General features: G+C 36.9%; 1 protein-coding gene across 3 annotated transcripts in view; it reads left to right on the forward strand.

Moving 5' to 3' along the window:
• Positions 1-22,190, forward strand: part of LOC150080840 (replication factor C subunit 4) — a 190,867-nt gene that overhangs the window by 41,879 nt on the left and 126,798 nt on the right. For all 3 annotated transcript variants that reach the window (XM_090382140.1, XM_090382141.1, XM_090382142.1), the window contains exons 3-4: positions 5,173-5,251; positions 9,715-9,794. In XM_090382140.1, the coding sequence (XP_090238266.1) occupies positions 5,173-5,251; positions 9,715-9,794 (159 nt within the window). The remainder of the gene's footprint in view (positions 1-5,172; positions 5,252-9,714; positions 9,795-22,190) is intronic.

Below are 22,190 nucleotides of genomic sequence, written 5' to 3' on the forward strand. Positions count from 1 at the left end.
TTTGGACATAGATTTGAAAATCGTGAATTCCATCAGAGGACAATCTCTTCACAGGAGACTTTTCAAAGTGCAACTTATGAAAACGGACCAGATCTGATATTACATACAGTAAGTCTCTGCGGAGATTTCGAAATTTGCGGAATGAAATTAAAAAATTTATTGATCAAACTTTTTTGGGGAGATGATTATCAGCAGCTACACGATACCGAGTTGTTGTGTGATCTGGCTTTTTTGACACATTTTACCAGTAAATTAAGTGATCTGAATTTGGAATTACAAAAAAAAATAATAAAAATGTGCGTGACATGATTAGTAGTATTTCTGCATATAAATATCAATTTTGACAATGGCTAAGAATCTGAAAGAAAAAAAATTCGACCATTTTGCAAATATGCAAGATCAATTGCAAAAATATCCTGTTTTTGAATTTAATAGTGAGACATATGTTTCTGAAATTGAGAATGTTGTGGACGATTTTGAAACTAGATTCAGTGATTTTAAAACAATTGAAGACATTGTTCAAAATATTTCTTATCCATTTAATGTCCACTTAGATACGAAACAAATTGCAGAAAAAATCACTGCGATATTTCACATTGAGAAAATATTACTTGAAAATGAAATGATTACATTGTGAAACGATATCTTCCTAAAAGCCAGATCATCAGAAAAAGAGTTTTGGAAATATGTTTGCCGAGAAAAGTACCGAAATATAAAAAAATGCAGTGAAATTTTTAAATTCCTGTTTTGGTTCCACATATCTATGCAAATCGGCCTTTTCGTATTTGAAACAAACAAAGACAAAGAATCACTCTACTCTTACGGACTTGCATACAGAAGATTCTTTACTGTTGGCCTTATCACAGTACATCCCCGATTTTGAAAGCTTGGCAGATGATATGAAGACACAAACTTTGCATAAATTAAAATTTAAAATATGTATGAATTTAAAATAAGAATTCTGAATTGTATTCAATTTTAAAATTTATAAACGTTTTTCATTATGTGTTGATTAACTTTTTTAACCTTGTGCAGTGAAATTTTTGAGATGGTAGATCGCAGCACATTTTGAAGGAAAAAAGTTGATCGCATCACAAATTAAGTTGGCCACCCCTGTACTATACTATACTAAGCTAACGGGATATAACATTGTATCGTATAACAATGGCAGCAAGTTACGAATGGTAAATCTACGGATACTTAAGTATTATTAACTTCCAAAATCTTATTGTCTCAATTCAAAATAAACCAAGGATCTTGACTAGGTCTATAGAAAATAATTTAATATAACAATTAGTCAATAAAGCGGCTAAATATAGCTAAAAAACTTACCGTTTGCCAGAGCTGCAAAACTTGTAAAACATGTGGATTGGATACCCTTACCGATACTAAGTAATAACCTACAAAATCTCTATCTAAGTCAAAATTTAAACAAAGTATTGTAACTAGGAATGTAAAGTTACTCTAGAAAATAAGTTAATATGCCAATTTAAGTTAATAAAACAGAAAAAACTTCTCTATTTTCCGGAGCCGTAAAAACTTCGCTTGCACAAGGCTACTCTCATTCCCAAATATTGTAAAATGAATGTTTCCACCTTATGAATATTTTTAATTTATCTTGATTGGTATTGTTATTGGCAATATTTTTGCCAATTCGTAAGTTCTGTCATTATTAAAATGTTAGAGAAAGTTCTCTAATTATTGTTAATGAAGCTCTCAGCTATATGAAAAGAAAGAAAATGTTTGTTTTTTTTTGTATTATACTTATATAATATAGCAATAAATTTGGTCTGTGAGGCTCTTGTAGACATTCTCTCGGGTATGACAAACTAGGGCTTGCTATCTGAAAGTCTAAAATGCTGATGGAATTGATATTTGGGTGATGATACTTGAATAAAATTGACAGAATTTCAGTGAAGTCTGGCCATTCTGCGACAATCAAATCCTCTGCTTGCACTATCATGGTGGTGGTGGTGGTATTATTAGTATATGCAACCCTGGGTATATGCAAGTCCTGAAATTCAGCACCTGGTATACTGGAGGTAACCACTCAGATGTCAATCAACTTAAATTCAGGTCAAGGTGTGTCATTCACACCACACAGAGGAATGCTGCCACTCGCTGTTACCAGGCAATACTAGGCGGTAGATGACATATCAACTGGTGCACTACCACCACTTTGCTTATTGGAGGATTGAGGTAGTGAAACCCATGTTTAGTCTCCAGAGCAAAGCTCCAGCAACCTTCCCTTCTCTTCCATCATGCAATATAATTGATGTCTTTTGAAGTTATGATGAGCATCGTAAGTTATGATGGGTGAGATCAAGTTTTCCTTATATTTCGAGGGTACAGCTCTAAAATGGCGCCTCTGTAGCCAGGTGGGCAGGACCGACAGTGCGTAGCACACGCTTCTTGATTAGACCGGGGTTCGAGCCCGTGACCACCAAATACGGAGGATGCGGAAAGGTCAGGGAATGACCACCGCATATCCCCAGAGCAATATGGCCTTAGTTGCTAATGCTCCTAAAAAACAAATAACATAACATAACATCAGACTTTTAAGACTCCAGTGAAAAGAGGGCAGTTATGTTAATTAATGACCCATCTCTTTCTGTCTCTCTGTCTGCTCTCTCTCTCATTGATCTACTTCTGCTGCATGGCTTTTCTATAAATACTTCCGTGAACCTTGTTCTTCTGAATTGGCTTCTATAATTCTGCCTCTCTCTTCCAAACCAGTCTGAACACAACTAGTCAGCAACCTCTTACTGTCCAACTTCAAGCTCACTGAATTAACATTTCTTATTCCTTCAACTTCCATTTTCTGGGACCAACCTTCCCTTCACATGTATTTCCCAAAAATTACACTCTACAGTAATACAATACAATCAAGTTGAATGTTAATAAGTATCTTCTTTCATCTCAGCATTCAACCCATGCACAATACTAAGTACTGTAGGTTCTAATACCTAGGCGCCTCCGTAGCCAGGTGGGAAGGAGCAGCAGTGCATAGCACACGCTTCTTGATTAGACCGGAGTTTGAGCCCGTCACCACCAAATACGGAGGATGCGGAAAGGTCAGGGAATGACCACCGCATATTCCCGGAGCAGTATGGCCTTAGTTGCTAATGCTCCTAAAAACCAAATAACGAACGATCTAATACACTACAGTACTTAGTGTTTGGAGTTTTAATTAAAAAAAAAAAAAAAAAACAGCTTTTATTTTCTGTATGGTTTATGAGAAAATTTTTTTTCCATAAATGATTACATAACAGTCACTTTCAGTCTGTCATGCTTAAAGGGAAATTGTAATTAGATAATTACGATTTCTTCATATATATCCCTCTACATCCTTCCAAAAATGAGTCCTCCAGATTGGTATGCTTTACTCATGCCACATCTTGAGTACTGCATACAGTTCTGGAGGCCTCATTTTAGGAAGGATGTAGAGCTACTGAAATGAGTACAGAGAAGGGCAACGAGATTGGTGAGGGGAAGTAAAGGGGCACTCTTACCAAGAAAGGCTCCAGTTCTGCAAATTGTAGCATCTGGAGATTAGGCAGTTGCGAGGTGATCCGACTGAGGTATTTAAGTTTTTGAATGGATTCAGCAAGCTCAATGCTAGTGGGATTCTTCCTCTTGCTTAGACTATACGCACAATGGGACATTTAATTCAAAGTGAGGAAAGATGGTTGCAGAATAGATGTGTGGAAGTTTGCCTTTAGCCAACAGGTTGTTTGTTGGAACAGCCTTCCGTCCGATGTTTTGGAAGTGGATAGCTTAAATTCAAGGAAGAACTCAACAAACTGTTGGAGGGAATGGATAGGTGAAATGGGAAGGTTTTTTTTTTTTTTTTTTGGCTGATGCTTGCTTTCTTGCACATTTGCCAGTACTAATGCTAATATTGGTGGCTATGTGTATGTTGATCTTGTTTTTTTTTTTTTTTTTTTTTTTGTAAAACAAAGAAAAGCAAAACTATTTCTCATCTTTCTGAATGACCAAAATGCATCAATATAAACAATAGTTAAATCTCCTGACAAGATTGCCAAATTTCAAGATAACCATTAAAATTTATTTCCATTTTTTTAGTTTATTATTCTCAAAATTCTGTAACTTAAGCTCAGATGGCTTCTTATAACTTTATAGAAATTCTCATGAGGTGGGTATTAATTAGATTTTCCTGAATGTCAGTTACTACGAACTAACAGTTTTCCACTTGTACATGCATATTAGTGTTAAGCTTAATACCTCTAGTAGTGCATATTCCTTTTGTCTGAAAACTTCTGATGCTATTCAAATTCTTCTTCATACAAAATTGTGATGCCAAATCTTCCTGAAGAAACAAGCTACAACAGCAAGCCATCTATATTTCCACCAAATTAATTTTTACTGACCAAAACACATTGCAAGAACACTCACTTACACTGTGCTGCCACTTTATTAGGTACACCCCTGCTGTGCACACAAATGGTTTGTCCCACAACGTTGCACGTCACATGACCACAGTTGTGGATATAAGTGCAGCAGAACAACCTTTGTAGTATCAGTTAAACATACAAACCGTAGCAAGAATGGGGAAAAGGAGTGATCTAATGGACTTTGAACGTGGCATGGTAGTAGGTGCAAAATGTGCTGGACAAAGTATCTCTGAAATGGCAGTTCTCCTGAACTTTTCACGCACTGCTGGTTCAAGGGTGTATGGCGCAACGAACAGAAAACATCCTCTCAACGGCACTCCTGTGGAAGAAAATTGCTTGTTTTTGAGAGAGGTCAGAGGCTAGAATTGTGCAAGTAAACAGACAGGCAAGTAAACAGAAGGGTCACGAATAACTAAAAATTGTGTTATTGGGGTCACATTACGATATTTCCATGATATGATGGTGTCTCTGGAACAGATGAATATCGTAAAGCGGGGTACACTGTATTCTATAGCTATGCGCTTGGTTTGAAATGCGCTGTTTATGAATGTTTAACATTCATTTTTTGCAGTTAATGTTCATATTTTCGATTTTGTTGATACTTGATTCTTGAAAAAAAAAAAAAAAAAACTCGTAAGCCTGGGAACTCGTAAAGCAGGAACTGCCTGTACAACATATAAAAGGTGAAACAGAATTACGTAATCAGTTTGATTGACAGATGTTTGTATCCTTAACATTGCTATTATTTGCTTTTCAGTCGCCCCAAGAGTGTGGATGATGTAGCTTATCAGGATGAAGTAGTAGCTGTATTAAAGAAAACTCTTCAAGGTGCTGATGTAAGTATTTTCTTGATGGTTAATCAAATCAACACTTTTATACCATGTGCAGAAATTGCAGCTAAGTTTATATTAACAACGTCATTATGACCAACAAAATCAGAGATTTGGTGGTGATAGGAAGCGGTCAACTATTTAGTTGACAGCTTCCGCTAGCATTGTCCATGCGTACATCTTACCCCAGTTCTTTACCTGCTGTATTACTTTGTTTTTACTGTGTTTTTATTTTGTGTTTCTACTTGTGTTTTATTAATTTTTTTATTTTTTTGTGGTTTTGGGTTAACAGAAGGTGGCAACAAAAAGAAAGAGCACAACAAAAACTGAACGTGCTTTTTTGCATTGATAAGGAGAAAAGTTTAAAAAAGATCGCTGTCGATATAGGGGCGCCAAAACAAACTGTTTCCGATTTGAAAAAAAATAAGAAAGCAATCGAAAACTTTTGTGCAAAAATGGTGGCCAAAGACAGCTTACTAAATAGAGCTACCATTAAGCAGGCAAAATATGAAAATTTGGACAAGGCCTTATACATTTGATTTTGTCAAGAACAAGAGCAAGGGTTTCCTCTTTCAGGCCCGATCCTTCAATCAAGAGCTCTTAGCCTTAACGAAAATTTAGGAGGTGACCCATCTTTTACTGTGAGTTTGGAGAGGTTATCAAGGTGGAAGGGGCATAATGGAATCCGACAGCTCAGAATTACAGGTGAAAGTCTTTCTGGTGATTGTGTTGCAAGCGAAGAATTTAAAGTACAATTTCTTAAGTTTATTAGTGAAGAAAGTTTAGTTCCATCCCAAATTTTTAATGCTGACGAGACTGGTTTATTTTTTAAAATGTTACCCAAAAATACACCTGCCTCAAAACTTGACTCTTCAGCTAAAGGACATAAATCGAGTAAAGAAAGAATGACGTTGCTTTTGTGCAGTAACATGTCCGGGAATTTAAAGACTTTTTTAAAATTTAAAAAAACTTAAAACTTAAAAAAGAATTTAAAAAAACTTTGGCCTGATGTTCAATGGAAAGATCTGAGGTGGAAATGGATATTTCTTCGGATCCTGATGATGACATGGATGATAATGATTTTGTTCAGTTATTTCAACGTTTATGGGGTTGTTCAGACACAACAAATGAAGACATTGTCCCATGGATAATGTGTGATAATGATCTAGGACACCCCCCCTTTTTTTTTCAGCACCCTCAGTTCTCAAGATATGTTTTCTTGTACATATCTGTTCATGTGGTCTGTCTGTTCACATTAGTTGAACTGCAGATTTAGGAGCTCTGGAGTCAGGAGCTTTTCTAAATCCTGCTGCAATGGTCAGTTTCTTGGGTAGAATAGTTTCTAGATTATTCTGTACCCTGCATATCAGACAGATATGTTAAAGCAAATCTCCTCAACAGACCAATCCTCAGGAGTTAACAAGTGTGTGAATTAATGTTACATATTAAACTTGTGCTGGTTTTATAGTTTTTGGTGTTAATTGCAGTTGAATGTGCTTTTAAAAATGTCATGTCAGCATGCTCATTTATACAGAGTTTTTGTTACATGTGCAGTTTGTTTGTTTGTTATTTGGTTTTTAGGAGCATTAGCAACTAAGGCCATATTGCTCCGGAAATATGCGGTGGTCATTCCCTGACCTTTCCACATCCTCCGTATTTGGTGGTGATGGGATTGAACCCCGGTCTAATCAAGAAGCGTGTGTTACGCACTGCTGCTCCTTCCCACCTGTCTACGGAGGCGCCACACGTGCAGTAATCTAATGCCCATATTAAAGAAAGCATATCATATGAACTTTAATTTGGTTGCAAATTAGGTGATTCAAACAAGAAGTGGGTTCCTCATATGTGCTGTGCTGAATGTGTTTTGTTTCTCAGAGGGTGGTTAAAAAATACACAAACTATCACTGCCTTTTTGCTGTTCCCATGATGTGGAGGGAGCCAACCAGTCATTAACTACTATTTTTTGCATAATTCAAATTTAACAATGGAAAGGAAAGGACAGAAAAAAAATCAGGTATCCGAGTATCCTATCAGCCATTAAACCATTAGTCATAGTGACAAACTCTGTTCTTTTTTCTCCAGAAACCTGGTTGTCAGAAGAGGAAAAATATGACTCTACTGAAACAGTCTATATAAGCTCTGAATCACAGTGTGAATGCCCAGATCCAAACAGGCATCTTATTTCTTAAAATGAATTGTGTGTGTGTGTGTTTGTGTGTGTGTGTGTTAAAGATATAAATACATTGAGTCTGTGGTGTCATGAGTCTACCTTAACCGGCTCAACATTGGTCAAACAACGTGCCAAAGGTCACATGTGGTTGGCCAGTGTTGCCTGCTCTGATGAATCCTGTTTCCAACTCTGACGTGCTGATGAGCTATCTGCATTTGAAAAACAACACAAGGCCATGGCACCTGGATGTACTGTTTGTATTCGGCAGGCAGGAATCAGAAGTGTTATGATTTAGAGAGTTTTCACGTCATGCCCTGCATCCTGTGAACACCATTAATCAACGGTTTGATGGAACACCTACTTTCTATTCTTTCTGACCAAGTACACCCCTTCATGATAAAGTGTATTCAGACAACTTTAGTGTCAATCAACAAGACAATGTGCCATGCCACAAGGCCCAGCAGGTTGCTAACTGGTTCATCTGATTATCCACTGTCAGGAAGCAAAAACCTGAAAGGGTTTTTGCTTCCGTAAAGGTGAGTATAGTGGTCTCAAAGTTTTTAAATTCTGTACAGTGGGATCAACTGATGATGTTACCAACAGTAAATTCTAAGTGGGAAGCATTCAAGAAATTAATCGTGGATGTTACTAAAAGTTTCATATCTATTAGGAAATATTGTTCAAGGTTTAGGCCTAAATGGTTATCTAATGAACTAATGAGACTCGTAACAGAGAAGAAAAATGCATGGGATGCATATAAATTATCAAGTGACTCAGAAGCCTATGGCAGATATAAGCCAGTCTGTAATCAGGTCACAAAGGAGGTTAGGCAGATTACGAGAAATCCTTGGCAAAAGATGCTAAGAAAAACAGCAAGGATTTCTTTACTTACATAAACTCCAAAAGGAAGGGGATGAATCTGATTGGTCCACTTGACATCGATGGTTCGACTGTTGATGATCCTGCTCAGATAGCAAACAAACTGAATGAGTATTTTGCATCTACATTTACACGTGAGGAATTATTAAGGTTTGAAAATAGCAGAAGGTTATCAAATTGTAGTGGGATACTTAATGATTTTGTAATAACTGAGAGCAAAGTGGAGGAGAAATTGTTGAAGTTAAATGTAAGAAAAGCACGTGGGGTGGATGGGATCTATCCAGTTATATTAAAGGAGGTGGCAAACAACTAAGCAAACCCTTAGCCATAATTATGAGAGCATCCTTGGACTCGGGAGGTTCCCACAGACTGGAGAAGTGCAAATATATCCCCAATTCACAAAGAGGGATCGAAGGGTGACACGAGTAATTACAGACCATTAGTTTAACTTCTGTTCCGGGTAAAATAATGGAGTCACTGGTTAAAGATGCATTGCAAGATCATCTAGACAAGACTGCAGCAATAATTCAGACACAGCATGGGTTTGTTAAGGGAAAGTCTTGTCTGACAAATTTGATAGGATATTATGATGTGGTTACAATGTAACTGGATGCAAAAAATAATTTTGATATCATATATTTGGATTTCAGGAAAGTTTTTGACACAGTTGCACATGGAAGACTATTGTACCCGTGGCCAGGTGGGAAGGAGCAGCAGTGCGTAGTACACGCTTCTTGATTCTACTGGGGTTTGAGCCTGTCACCAGCAAATATGGAGGATGTGGAAAGGTCAGGGAATGACCACCGCATATCCCGAAGCAATATGGCCTTAGTTGCTAATACTCCTAAAAACCAAATAACAAACAACAACAACAACAGACTGAATTGTGATGGGATCCTTCCACTTGTTCAGATTACGAATCTAAGGGGGCATAAATTCAAATTAAGAAAAGACAGATGTAGAATAGATGTGCGGAAATTTGCCTTTAGCCAGCGGGCGGTTAATTGCTGGAACAAACTTCCATCTGTCGTTGTGGAAGGTGACAGGTTAAATAAATTTAAGGAAGAACTGGACAGGCATTTGGAGGGAATGGTGTGATTTTTTTTTTTTTTTTTTTTTTTGGCTGATGCTGCATAAGCTTATACACTTGCGTTCTTGCATCACATGCCACCACTACTACTACTACTACTACTCTCTAGATATGAACAGTTTCACAGAACTAGTATGGAAAATTTTGCAGAAAAATAAGAAAATAATTCTGAATGTAAGTTAGATGATGAGATAATGATAGTGAAACAGTTTTTTACTGGATATTCTGATGCTGGTTATAAACCTTGATGAGTGATAACTAAGTTAGTACCATAAATGTTATTTCAGTTTTAAATGCTGATTATAAACTTTGAATATGTATGCCTTACAGGTTCCTAACTTCTTGTTTTATGGTCCACCAGGAACTGGAAAAACATCAGCAATTTTGGCATTATCTCGAGAATTATTTGGGTAAATATCATTGGCTAAACATTTTTTTCTTTGAGATATACTTTGGATGTACAAAAAATTGGCAAAAATTTGTTAAATTTATTTTCTGAACAGGTGATTTATGATATTTATGATATATATATATATATATAAATGAGCATTCCACTGAGTGGAATGTTTACATCATTGCCTCCATGATTTTCCTTACTACTGAAGTTAGACTGACCAGTCAGTAATTTCCCAATTCACTATTATAACTACCTTTATGTATTGGCAATTCATTGGCACTTTTCCAATCCAAGAGAATCTCTCTTGCCACCTCCCTTAAAATTATATGGTATATGCCATCAATCCCAGGAGCCTTGCTCGCCTGTAGGTTCGAAAGTTTTTTCATTAAATAATTGTGAAATTTCAATGTCATTAATTACATATTTTTAAACTTCACTCCCATAATTTCCCATTGACATAAAGGGTTTTCTTCTGTAAATATCGATGCAAAGTAACCGTTGAGTTCATCTGCAACTTCAGCTGAGGTATCTAATACTATTGCACGTCCATTATATAAGGATTCAATCTGAATTGCTCTTCTCTTCTTTGCATTTATATATGTGAAGATTTCCCCATCTCCACACTTTGCTCTCTTTGCCAGCGATTACTCATTAGTATTAGCATTAGTAGAGGCATATGATGCAAGAAAGCAAGCTTATTCAGCATCAGCCAAAAAAAAAAGAAAAAAAAAAAAACAACACAACCACTACTCCCATTTCACCCCTCCGTTCGTTCGAAATACCTGTCCAGCTGAGCCTTAAATTTGTTTAGGCTATCAACTTCAACAAGTGATGGAAGTCTATTCCACAAACCAACTGCCCGCTGGCTAAAGGCAAATTTCCGCACATCTATCCGACATCCGTCCTTCCTCAATTTGAATTTATGCCCTCTCAGGTGATTATTCTGAGCAAGAGGAAGAATCCCATCGGCATTGAGCATGCTCAAGCCATTCAAAGCCTTATACACCTCTATCAGATCACCTCGCTGATGCCTAGTCTCCAGACTCTGTAATTTGCAAAACTTAAGCCTTTCTTCATAAGAGCAACCCTTTGTTCCATTCACTAATCTTGTTGCCCTTCTCTGTACTCATTCCAGCAGCTCTACATCCTTCTTGAAATGAGGCCTCCAGACCTGTATACAGTACTCAAGGTGTGGCCTGACCAATGCCTTATACAAGGGAATAATCACATCCCTATCCCTGCTAGAAAAATTCCTGTATATCATTGACAAGACACCATGAGCTACTCTTGCAGCTCGTCTGCACTGTTCAGAGAACTTCATATCTGCCTGCAAAATTACCCCCAGATCCTTTTCATTCTCTACCACTGTCAGCTTTCTGACAGTGGTAGAGAATGAACTTTCTGAATTTTCTCATAATCTGCCTTTGCCAGCCTAACCTTTTCTGTGACACTATTGCAGATTAATTTGTAGCTGTTATAGGCTTTGGTACTTTTTATTGCTCTGTAACTTTTCCATGCCATCTGCTCAAGTAATCTGGCAACTTGAAGTGGGAGAAGACAGAGGGTCATAATTAATGGGTGCTGCTCTTCGTGGACTAATGTTATTAGTGGAGTCCCACAGGGTTCGGTGTTGGGTCCTCTGTTGTTTTGTATATTTATCAATGATATTGATGAAGGTATATCAGGCTTAGTGTTGAAGTTTGCAGATGATACAAAGATTGGCAGGGTTGTTAATGACAGTAATGGCAGTGTGCTACTGCAACAGGATCTAGATAATTTGGGGATGGGCTAAGAAGTGGCAACTGAAGTTTAACCTTGACAAATGCAAAGTACTGCATATGGGTAGAAGTAACCCCAGAGAAATGTACCAACTGTGTGGTACTACACTTAAGGTGGTAGAAAATGAAAAAGACCTGGGAGTAATTGTGCAGTCAGATTTGAAGTTTTCTGAGCAATGTAGACAGGTTGCCAGGGCAGGTCATGGGGTTTTGTCATTTTGCTAGCAATTGAGGAATTTTGCTAGCAGGGAAAAGGAGGTGATTGTCCCTTTGTATAAGGCAATGGTCAGGCCACGCCTTGAGTACTGCATACAGGTCCTGGAGGCCTAATTTTAGGAAGGATGTAGATTTACTTGAGCGTGTACAGAGAAGGGCAACTAGATTGGTGAGGTTGAATGAAGGGATCCTCTTACCATGAGAGGCTTAAGTTCTGCAAATTGCAGTGGCTGGAGACTAGGCACCTGCACAGTGATCTGATTAAGGTGTATAAGGCCTTGAATGGGTTGAGCACTCTGAATTCTAATGGGATCCTTCCACTTGTTCAGATTACGAACCTAAGGGGGCATAAATTCAAATTAAGAAAAGACAGATGTAGAATAGATGTGCGGAAATTTGCCTTTAGCCAGCGTGTGGTTAATTCTGGAACAAACTTCCATCTGTCGTTGTGGAAGTTGATAGGTTAAATAAATTTAAGAGGAACTGGACAGGCATTTGGAGGGAATGGTGTGATATTTTTTTTTTTTTTTTTGTTTTGGCTGATGCTGTATAAGCTCATACACTTGCTTTCTTGCAGCACATGCCAGTACTACTAACTTCATTATTCATCCAACTTGAAATTCTTCTCATGGAGTATTTTTTTAAGTATATTCGCATTCAAGGATTCTCTGATTAATGTTTTAAAGGTATACCATAATTCAGTTGTATTTGCTCTCTGTGAGATAGCTACCCAGTTAATTTTTAAATCAACTAGATGATTGTTATTTATATTAACATGTCATTAGTTGATTTAAAAATTTTGCCCCCTCCACCCCATCTAGAGTTTTTCTCCAGTCAATTAGAGGCAAATTAAAATCACCCATAATAAAACATTGATGCTTACTTGCTCATTCCATTTGCATGTAGAGGCTCTAATCATAATCTTCACAATCACCTGGCAGTAGATAACACCCATTCTCGTTATACCTTTGCTTCCAACTATCTCATACCATACAGATACTATACTACTATGTAAAATTCTGAATCTGGGGAAGCTTTTGTCGGGCTTAGGCTGCTTTTGATAAGAAACACGACTCCCATCACTCCTTGCATGTGCCCCTATCCTTCCTTATGCATTGTGCATACCATACTGAAACCCATCATCCCCTGTTTCTGGGTGGCACCATGTTTCTATAAGCCCTATTATGTCAGAGTTACTTGTCCTAACCAGCAGTTTGAATTCACTCATTTTAATAACGACACTGCTGACATTACTATATAAACAGTTTAGACTTGGTGTTCTTGTGTAGTTAACTCCCCTGATATGCCCCTTGAAGTTATTTAAGCTTGCTTCTCTGGCATTAAACACGCTCACATGTGCGCGCGCACACACACACACACACACACACACACACACACACACACACACACACACACACACACACACACACACACATACAGCCAGTGATTTCTCATAATCTGTCTTTGCAACCTAACTTTTTCTGTAGCATCATTACAGATCGATTTGTAGCTGTTATGGGCTTCCATATTTTTTATTGCACTATAACTTATCCATACTGCCTTTTCTGCTCTGTTAAACTGGCTAGTTCATTATAAATCCATCATGGAATTTTCCTTGTGGTGTACTTTTACTTACGTTCAAGGCTTCTGTGACTGTAGCTTTAAAGGTTCTAATGCATTTGCACTCTGAGTTGTCTAACTAGTTAACAGAGGCCACATGGTACTTTAATATATAATAATTTCCTTTTCTGACATTAAAATCCTTTTGCCTTTAACAACTGCCACCTCTCTCAGATTAGAACTCTGTAATCATTCTCTGTTAATGGTTCCTGTACTCTGAGCCCTTCGATTTCATATGGTTCATGGGTGATGATCAGGTTTTGAATATTTTTGCCACAAGTACTTTGCCTAGAATGTGGATATAAATAACAGTCATCTAGCTGATTTAAAAATTTTGTTCCCCATAATGAGTTTCTCTCCCACTTGCTCCACTCAATTAGAGGGAAATTGAAATCGCCCATAATAAGACACTCATCCTTGCTAATCTATTCATTTGATTGAAGAGGCTCTTATTATAATCCTTACAATCTTGTGGTCTGTAGAATACTCTCCCACTCTCATTATACATTTGCTTCTGTCTAACTCTCACTACGCAAATTCTCTTCTAGCATGCATGACTTTTGAATCATGTGAGAATAGTAAGAATAAATTTTTGCATGTGTAAAAATATTTATTGCTTCTTTCATTGTAATAATGGCACAGTCTTCACCGAGATCTAGAGTTTGTTTATAGTTACTGTTCACTGCATGATTTTCTTTTACTCTATCTTAGGCCTGACATAACTGAGTGGTCAGGAGCAAGGTTTCAGTACCACACTCTCTTTGAGTGGACTGTGATTCAGGCCCACATGACTGCTAAATATGGTTGACAATTGTATTCATGATGTATTATAAACTCCTGTGACCTGATGGTCATAACAGTATAAACAAGAATAATAATTGTTGTTTCAGAGGACTTGAGTTTATAGTAGAAACTCTTAACTGACACTAGATTAAATGATGCTCTCCTCTTTCCTCTTAAAACTGCTGTTTGATGCCCATGGCATATTGCAGTGTGTTTGGGCACTGGTCCACAATTCTTGTGGCTAATATAGTAAATCATGTCTGTCTGTCTGTCTGTTGTATTGTATGCTTTCAGAGAGATCATTTGTGTGCTTGTTACAACATGTTTGCACTAGTAAAATTATTTGTTATTCTAATGACTACATAATTTAATTAAATATTATGTAAATTATTGAAATATGATTGAAAAAAGAAAGAGTTATTTCTATGAAAGCCAAATTGGATGCTCTGGAAAGACTTAATAATGGTAATCTCTAAAAAAAATTGTGTTAGGTGTAGGCAAGACAATTCGAAAAAAATCATATAAAATCTATCAGTTTACACCCAGTTTGTTTCACAAGGTTGTAAGTTCTTACTCCACTTTAAAGAAACCAGAATTAGAGATAGTGGATACGGCATTATGACTGTTATTTATGCAAGAAAGGCAACACAGAACTCCAGTCAGCAGACCCACAAAAGTAGCATCAAGGAAAAGCAATGGCCTTACATGAAAATATTGATGGTGCAGAAAGTTTTACAGCATGTGATGTGGATGGCTTTGACATTAGAAAATATTAAAGAAATTAGTGGTGAAGATTATCTGCTGATCAAAAATTGACAGAAGATTTAATGTCATTTATAAACAAAATCCTGATAGGCAGCACCATAATACAAAAAAATCCAGAGAGAGAGCCATAATAACTGCAGCAATTGTGAGTTCCAGCTGCAGCAATGTAGCTGGAACTCACAAGTTGCAGCTTTTTCTTGTTGCTTAAATCAACTAAGCCTAGAGATTTTAAAGTATAAATCGTTCATTTTTACCAGTTTACTATTACTCGCTAAAATAAACATGGATGGACTCTATTATTCAAAGAATGGTTTTTGTCCTGGATTTGTACCTTTATATAGGAACGCTTGAAAAAAAAAAAACTTACCATATTTCCCCATGTATAAGACACACCTTAATTTTGGGGCCCAAAATTTGAAAAAAAATGTATTACATAAAGTTATTGAACTCAAGTTTTATTCATCATAAAATTCATACAACTCCTCATCACTGTCAAAACTCCCATCCATTAGCTTGTTCTCATCTGTGTCTGATGACGAATCACTGTCTTCATATATTGCCTCGCCCTAAGTTCCATCTATGACATTTGAAATGCCACACTTCTTAAATGACTTGACAACGATCTCAATCTTGATATTATCCCAGGATCTTTTCACCCAGGTACAAACTTCCCCTATAATTGGTTTCTTCACTCTTCCTGCTGGTGTCAAATTGTCCCCAGAAGACTTCATCCATTGGTTCCATTCGTCTCTCATGGCAGCTTTGAAGGGTTTGTTAATGCCGACATCAAGTAGTTGGAGCTGGGATGTCAAGCCTCCAGGTATGATGGCAAGTTTTGTTTTTTGCTCTGCAGCAATCTTCTTTGTGTTTTTTGTTATGTGTGCCCTGAACTGATCAAGCACCAATAGGGCAGGTTTGTGTAAGAGCCCACCTGGTCTCCTGCTCCAAACTTTCTCAAACCAGATCTTCATCCCATCCTGATCCATCCAACCCTTGTCATGAACGTGGACAATCACTCCTCGAGGAAGGTCTTCTTTTGGCATTTGAAAATCAGCATAGGAGACAGCTTGGTTCCGTTGGCACAACAACTACTAGAACAACTGTATAATGGCTCTTTTCATGTCCACTTGTCTTCACAATTACAGTTTTCACCCCCCTTCTTATCAACAGTTCTGTTACTTGGGACATCAAATTGAAGGGGGGACTTCGTCCATATTTGCAATCTGTCCAAACTCAAACTGATGTGTTTTCCGACATTGAATGACAAAACGGTGAAATTCAAGAACCTTCTGCTCATAGCTTTCAGGCATCTTTTGGGCAAGTCTGGTGTGTGTATGCACGCTTAGTCCATTCCGTTTCATGAATCTGAAGCACCAATTGTGTCCTCCTTTGAAATCACTAACTTCTTTTTCGTCAGCAATCCTTCTAGCCTCATGCTGAACCATCTTTGTGGACACAGGAATTCCAATTGCCCTATGCTCTTCAATCCATATCTTCAATTCCCTCTCTAAATCAGGCCATTTTGCTGACTTGCCTCTCATGGCCTTCTTCTGCTGTGGCGTTTTCAGTAGGGTTTCTTCTTCCTGTAGCCAGTCTCGGATTGTTTTCTCAGTTGGAGGAGGACCAAACTTACGTTCAGCAGCACGATTTCCATTCACTTTTGCAAACTGGATCACTTTTAACTTGAATTCAGCACTGTATGAAAATCTTTTCTGAGCCATTTCTGGGTAGAACGTGACAAAACGTAACCTAATATGCCGGTAACGAGTGTGAAACAATGAGCGCAAAGACAACAAACGCGAAAAAGAGGGAAATGCAAGTAAAAAAATCTACAATCACTGTATAAGACACATCCAGTTTTTAGACCCCAAATTTTTTGAAAAAGGATGCGTCTTATACATGGGGAAATATGGTATCTGAAAAGACTATTCTCTTTCTTGATAACACTCCTTAACATTCCAACTGTGAACATAAACAAGGGAACATAAAGACAATGATTTTTAATCATCGAATATAACATACTTTGCAGTTGTATGTGATTCACAGGCTGGAACTGCATCAACTGCAGTTCCAGCCTGTGAATCAAGGGTTTCTAGAAAGTCTAAAGAGTTGACAAAGGTGAAAGTTTTTGAGTTTAGTTTTTGAAAAAAACAGAAAACACAAATATAGGTCTTATAGAATTATTAAAAGTCATGAACAAAGTTGTGTTTAAAATATAATACATTGGAACGAAATTTGAAGTTCAACATTTACTAAATCTTGGAGAAAACTTTGTACGAAGGTGACAGTGCTAATGAAAGTCCTGAATTACAAGAAGATAATGAAGAATGCAGTTGATTAAGTGATTTCAGCCAAATTGAAGGTTTCCAAAGATTTATAGCAAGAAGACATCAATAATGGATGCAACAATGTTTTCCAACTAATTGGTGACGATTTTTTAGAAAATGAAATTATGGTTTATGCAGTAATCGTACATACTGTGACAGAAACAGATGCAGCTAAATGTTATGCAGAAAAGATTGATTCAAATCCAGACTGAAACATTTCTCATGTGGCCACCAAAAATGCCCTAGGTAACAGGTTTACATTGTATTGAGCATCAGCCTGATTCAACAATCAGTGATGTGATGTTTATAAAAAAAATAAGTGGAGGAACTATGCTGCAAAACATCACATTTTGTCATCTAAACAAATGAAAATGGCGATTGTGAAGAAAGCCAAAATGAGAACCACAGAAAACTTCGGGAAACTTTTACCAGACAAACTAGTTTTCTGCTACTGCAGTTTCTCCCTGCATTCTTAGTAAATAGATGGTGCATGTTATCGGTAGTGGCAGTAGAAGTCGATAACAATGTAGTGATTAGTTTTTTCTTGATATTAAAAGCAAATTATTGGAGTTCATGAGTGTAATGCCTTCGTGGCTGAAATCTACTTACGGGTACTCCCTCCAGACTGCCTCAGTCTTAGGGTGTTTATCCCCCTTCCCACTCTTTTAAAATAGGAAAATGATTTCTATAGATGGTGCATGTTATCAATAGTGGCAGTAGAAGTTTGTTTTCCTATTTAAAACAGCAGGAAGGGGGGGGGGGATAAATATCCTAAGACTGAGACAGTCTGGAGTGTGTACCCATAAGTAGATTTCAGCCCACTCATGAACTCTAATAATCTGCTTTTAATAATGAGAAAAAACTAATCAATACATCGTTATTGACTTCTACTGCCACTACCAATAACATGACCATCTGTTTATAGAGAATGCAGGGAGAAATTGTGGTAATGGGAAATGAGTTTGTGTGGTAAGAGTTTTCTGTAGTTCTCGTGTTGGCTTTCTTTACCTTAGCCATAAAAATTATTGATTTTATGTAAATGAATGCACATTGCCTATATATATATATATATATATATATTTTTTTTTTTTTTTTCCATGCAGTAATATCCTATACATCTATTTATATATCTCGTGATTTAATTTTATAAACTTATAGATCAGATTTTGGTTTTTGCATGTCCAAATGGCACTAAGATACAAACTTTTTTTCTGATTTTCATGGCTTATTTTCTTGTCACCCTCCATTAAAAATTATATCTACAATTACTTGAAAATAATATTTCTAGAAGTTCATAGAGAAATGGGCACATTATTTTGAATATCTATTACAATATATATCAGGATGATTGTACATGGAAAAAAGTACATGCACACGTGTTCACATGCGTATACTGCCAGACCCCTACACGAAAAACATAATGTCTGGCAGTGACTTGTTAAGCCTTGATGAAGAAGAGTTCATATTGCAGAGCTACAGTAGTTTTTTATTTATTTTTTATACAGACATATTGATTTGGTGCTGTGGGATTGGCATTTTATTTGCAACATTTGCATATGACTGGAACACATTGTTTTTTCTATATTATCTGCTAAGGAAATGAGCTCTTGTAAGATAAGTTGTTCTCCAGATCATTTTCTTTACTTGGTATGAGAATTTCTTTTGAAGTGATGTCCCATTTGATTATGGGTATTCATCTTTGCCAGAAGTTAAAGAGCTAATTTTGTGTGGGAGTCAGGGGAATGCCTTTCTTTTATTTTTATTATTTTTTATATAACTATTATCTGTAGTGCCTTTCATTTTCACTGGTTTATCTGTTAACGTTCTACTTCTTTCTACATCAGCGGTTCCCAACTGGTGGATCGCGAAAATGTTCCAGGGGGTTTGCACTAAAAATTCTGTAATGGCATCTGTTTAGATTTACAGTCTGCGCAGGTAGCACAGTGTTATCATCACCTCCCCACACTGGGTGGAAAAGGCCCGGGTTCGAATCCCGTCGATGACGCGAATAACTTTAGTGGGCCTTTTTACTTCGTGGCTGGATTAGTCGGTCTCAGGCATAGATAGGTCTCCCCCCCAAATGGGTTTTTTTTTTGTCCAGCAAAACAGGCATCTCAACCAGAGAACACATGCAATTTACAGACACAAATATGGGTTTATGTAATCAATTATGGGTAACCCTAATATAATAATTTGATTTTTTTTTTTTTTTTGCTTAGATTTACATAGGTATATTATTGTAAACTACAAAATATATAAACAAAGTAAAATAAAATTAAATAAAAAGTAAAGAATTGCCAAAGAAAGAAACTACATCTCCCACAATTTATAATTAGTTTACTATCTTACAGTGTATCAAATTAAATGTTTTCCATACTAAATTTTTTTCTATTCTCAAGGATCATTATTAGATATAGGTACTTTTTTTTTTTTTTTTTTAGAACCTATAGTGCTTAGTGCCTTGCATGAGTTGAAGGCTGAAAGAAGATACTTGTTGACATTAGACTTGAACTTCTGTAGATTGTAATTTTCAGGATGAAGGAAGTGTTGTTAAGAGAAAACAGAAGTTGAATGAATAAATGAGGAAGAAGAAAAGTTGGTCGTGTGAGTTTGAACTTGGACAGTAAAAGGATATTGACTGGTTGCGGCACTTGTTCGGACTGCTTTGAAAGAAAGAGCAGGGATTATAGAAGCCAATTCAGAACAGTGCCATGCAAATATCTATAGAAAAGACATGCAACAGAGGCATATTATAGCCTTAGTTGCTAATGCGCCAATAAAATACAAATCAAATCAAATCAAGCATGCAACAGAAACAGAAAGTCTATGAGACAGAGAGTGCAGCGACTCTGTTAGAGATGAGACATTAATTAGCCTAACTGCCATCTTTTGAATGGAATCTAGAAGCCTGAGAGAGGTTTTGGGGGTACTGCCCCAGACGTAAGAAGAACATTCCATGGCAGACCGGATTTTTACAGAGTCAATTGTTTGGAAGAAAGGGAATGCCAAGAGTGAAAGAGAAAACCCAGTTTTTTAGATTCAGAGGAATCAATATTTGTGATGTGTTTTATGCCAAGAGAGATTAGAAGTCAGGGTAGTCCTCAAGATCTTGCCTAGAAATCGGAGTCTCATCGAAGATAAACATAGGAGCAGAAGAATCCTTTTTGTGAGATATAAGACAAGATTGAGTTTTAGAAGGATTGAAATTAAGTCTTCTTTCTCCTACTGGAGAATTACCTGGAGATCAGCATTTAAGGATTTGGCAGTGGATACTTGAGAAGTTGAAGCTGTTTGAGCAGGGCAAAGTTTCTCAAACTGGAAGGTGGAATGCAATGTGCTATTGTCAGCGAAGACAGAGCCATCTACCATCACCCGCAGTGAGCAGTCAGAGAGAAAACTGAATATTACAAAAAACAGTTGGCAGATCATAAGATGGAAGTTTATTTAGAAGACTTATTCCAAACACGATCAAAAGCGTTTGAAATGTCAAGAGCAATGGCTTGAGTTTCACCAAACTTTTCCATTCAATTTGTCCATAGATGAGAAATATAAGCCAGAATATCACCAGTAGAACGACACTGATGGAATCCATACTGGCAATTGTTGATGAGATGAAAGATTTCCAGATAGTTTAAGAGTTGGCAGTTAATTGATTTCTCCATTGCTTTGGAAAGAGTAGAAGTAATCGCAATGGGACGATAACTTGATGGAAGGGATTTGTCACCCTTTTTAAGAACTGGCTGGATATGAGAAAATTTCCAAGCTGAAGGAAAAACACCTTTGGAATAAGAAAGCGAAACAAGATGACACAAAACAAGAGTAAGTTCACGGGCACAGATTTTGAGAACAAGTGGAGAAATACCATCAGGACCTGGAGCTTTCTTAGCACCAGATTCATCAAAATCCTTCTGACATCCTTTTGACAGAAGACCACAGAAGGCATTGCATATGGAGTGTACTGGGAATAGTTTGAGGTGATTTACCAAGATCATCAATACATGAGTTGAAAGAAAAATAGGATGCTAGCAGGTCAGCTTTATCTTTGACTGATATGGCAAAAGAACCATCTGGTTTTGAAAGAGGTGGGAACAGAGATGGGCAAAAATTGTGGCCAGTAGCTTTGGCAAGAATGCTTGGCTACCATTTGGACAAGAAGCAAGTTTTGTACTCTTAGCCTGTTTCAAATATAGTTTGGACTGATTAATAACTGCTTTACAAAGTATAAATAATACTTAATAATAATTTTTTATTATTATGCAATGTCATTTATAAAACACTAGTACTAGAAATATTTTATAATAAAATTTCAGAAATATTATACAATTTCAGAGAATATAGACTTTAATGGTTTGCATTAAAAATATTATGTTGAAAGGGGTTCATGATAAAAAAATATTACGTTGAAGGAGTCAAAAAAGGTTGGGAACTGCTGTCCTACATGATCTTGCAATAAAGAATTTCCTGATTGCTGGAAAGAACAGATCTGCCCTTGGAATCTTGTTGAGTATCTTGTTAAGTTTTGCAACAGAACTGGTGATCTTTCATTTTTGATTACATATAAGATTTTCGTTTTGGGATCTTGTGGTTTACTTTATGCTTCATTTAACAGTTTTAGTCAACTTGAAGCAGTTGTATTTTTTGTCTTTATTCTTCATTCTGAGCTGGAACTTTCTTATTGTTGTCATGGGTAAGATCTGTTATTTGTGTTAGGGTAGCAAGTTTTTTAGTCACATCTACAGAAAATTGTACTAATTTAAACTTGAACACCTCAAGTGAGAGTGGAGGTGGTGGTGGGACCAACTCTCCAAGTGAAGAGCATTTCTTGAAATGGTAGGTACGTTAATTTGGCTATCTGTGCTTTATGCTACTTTGTGTCAGCATTGTTCACTTTAGCCATTGAAGCTGACGTTAGGTTAAGTG

Source organism: Mastigoproctus giganteus, chromosome 9, assembly GCF_048544385.1.
Source record: "Mastigoproctus giganteus isolate SK-2022 chromosome 9, ASM4854438v1, whole genome shotgun sequence".
NCBI classification, from domain to species: domain Eukaryota; kingdom Metazoa; phylum Arthropoda; class Arachnida; order Uropygi; family Thelyphonidae; genus Mastigoproctus; species Mastigoproctus giganteus.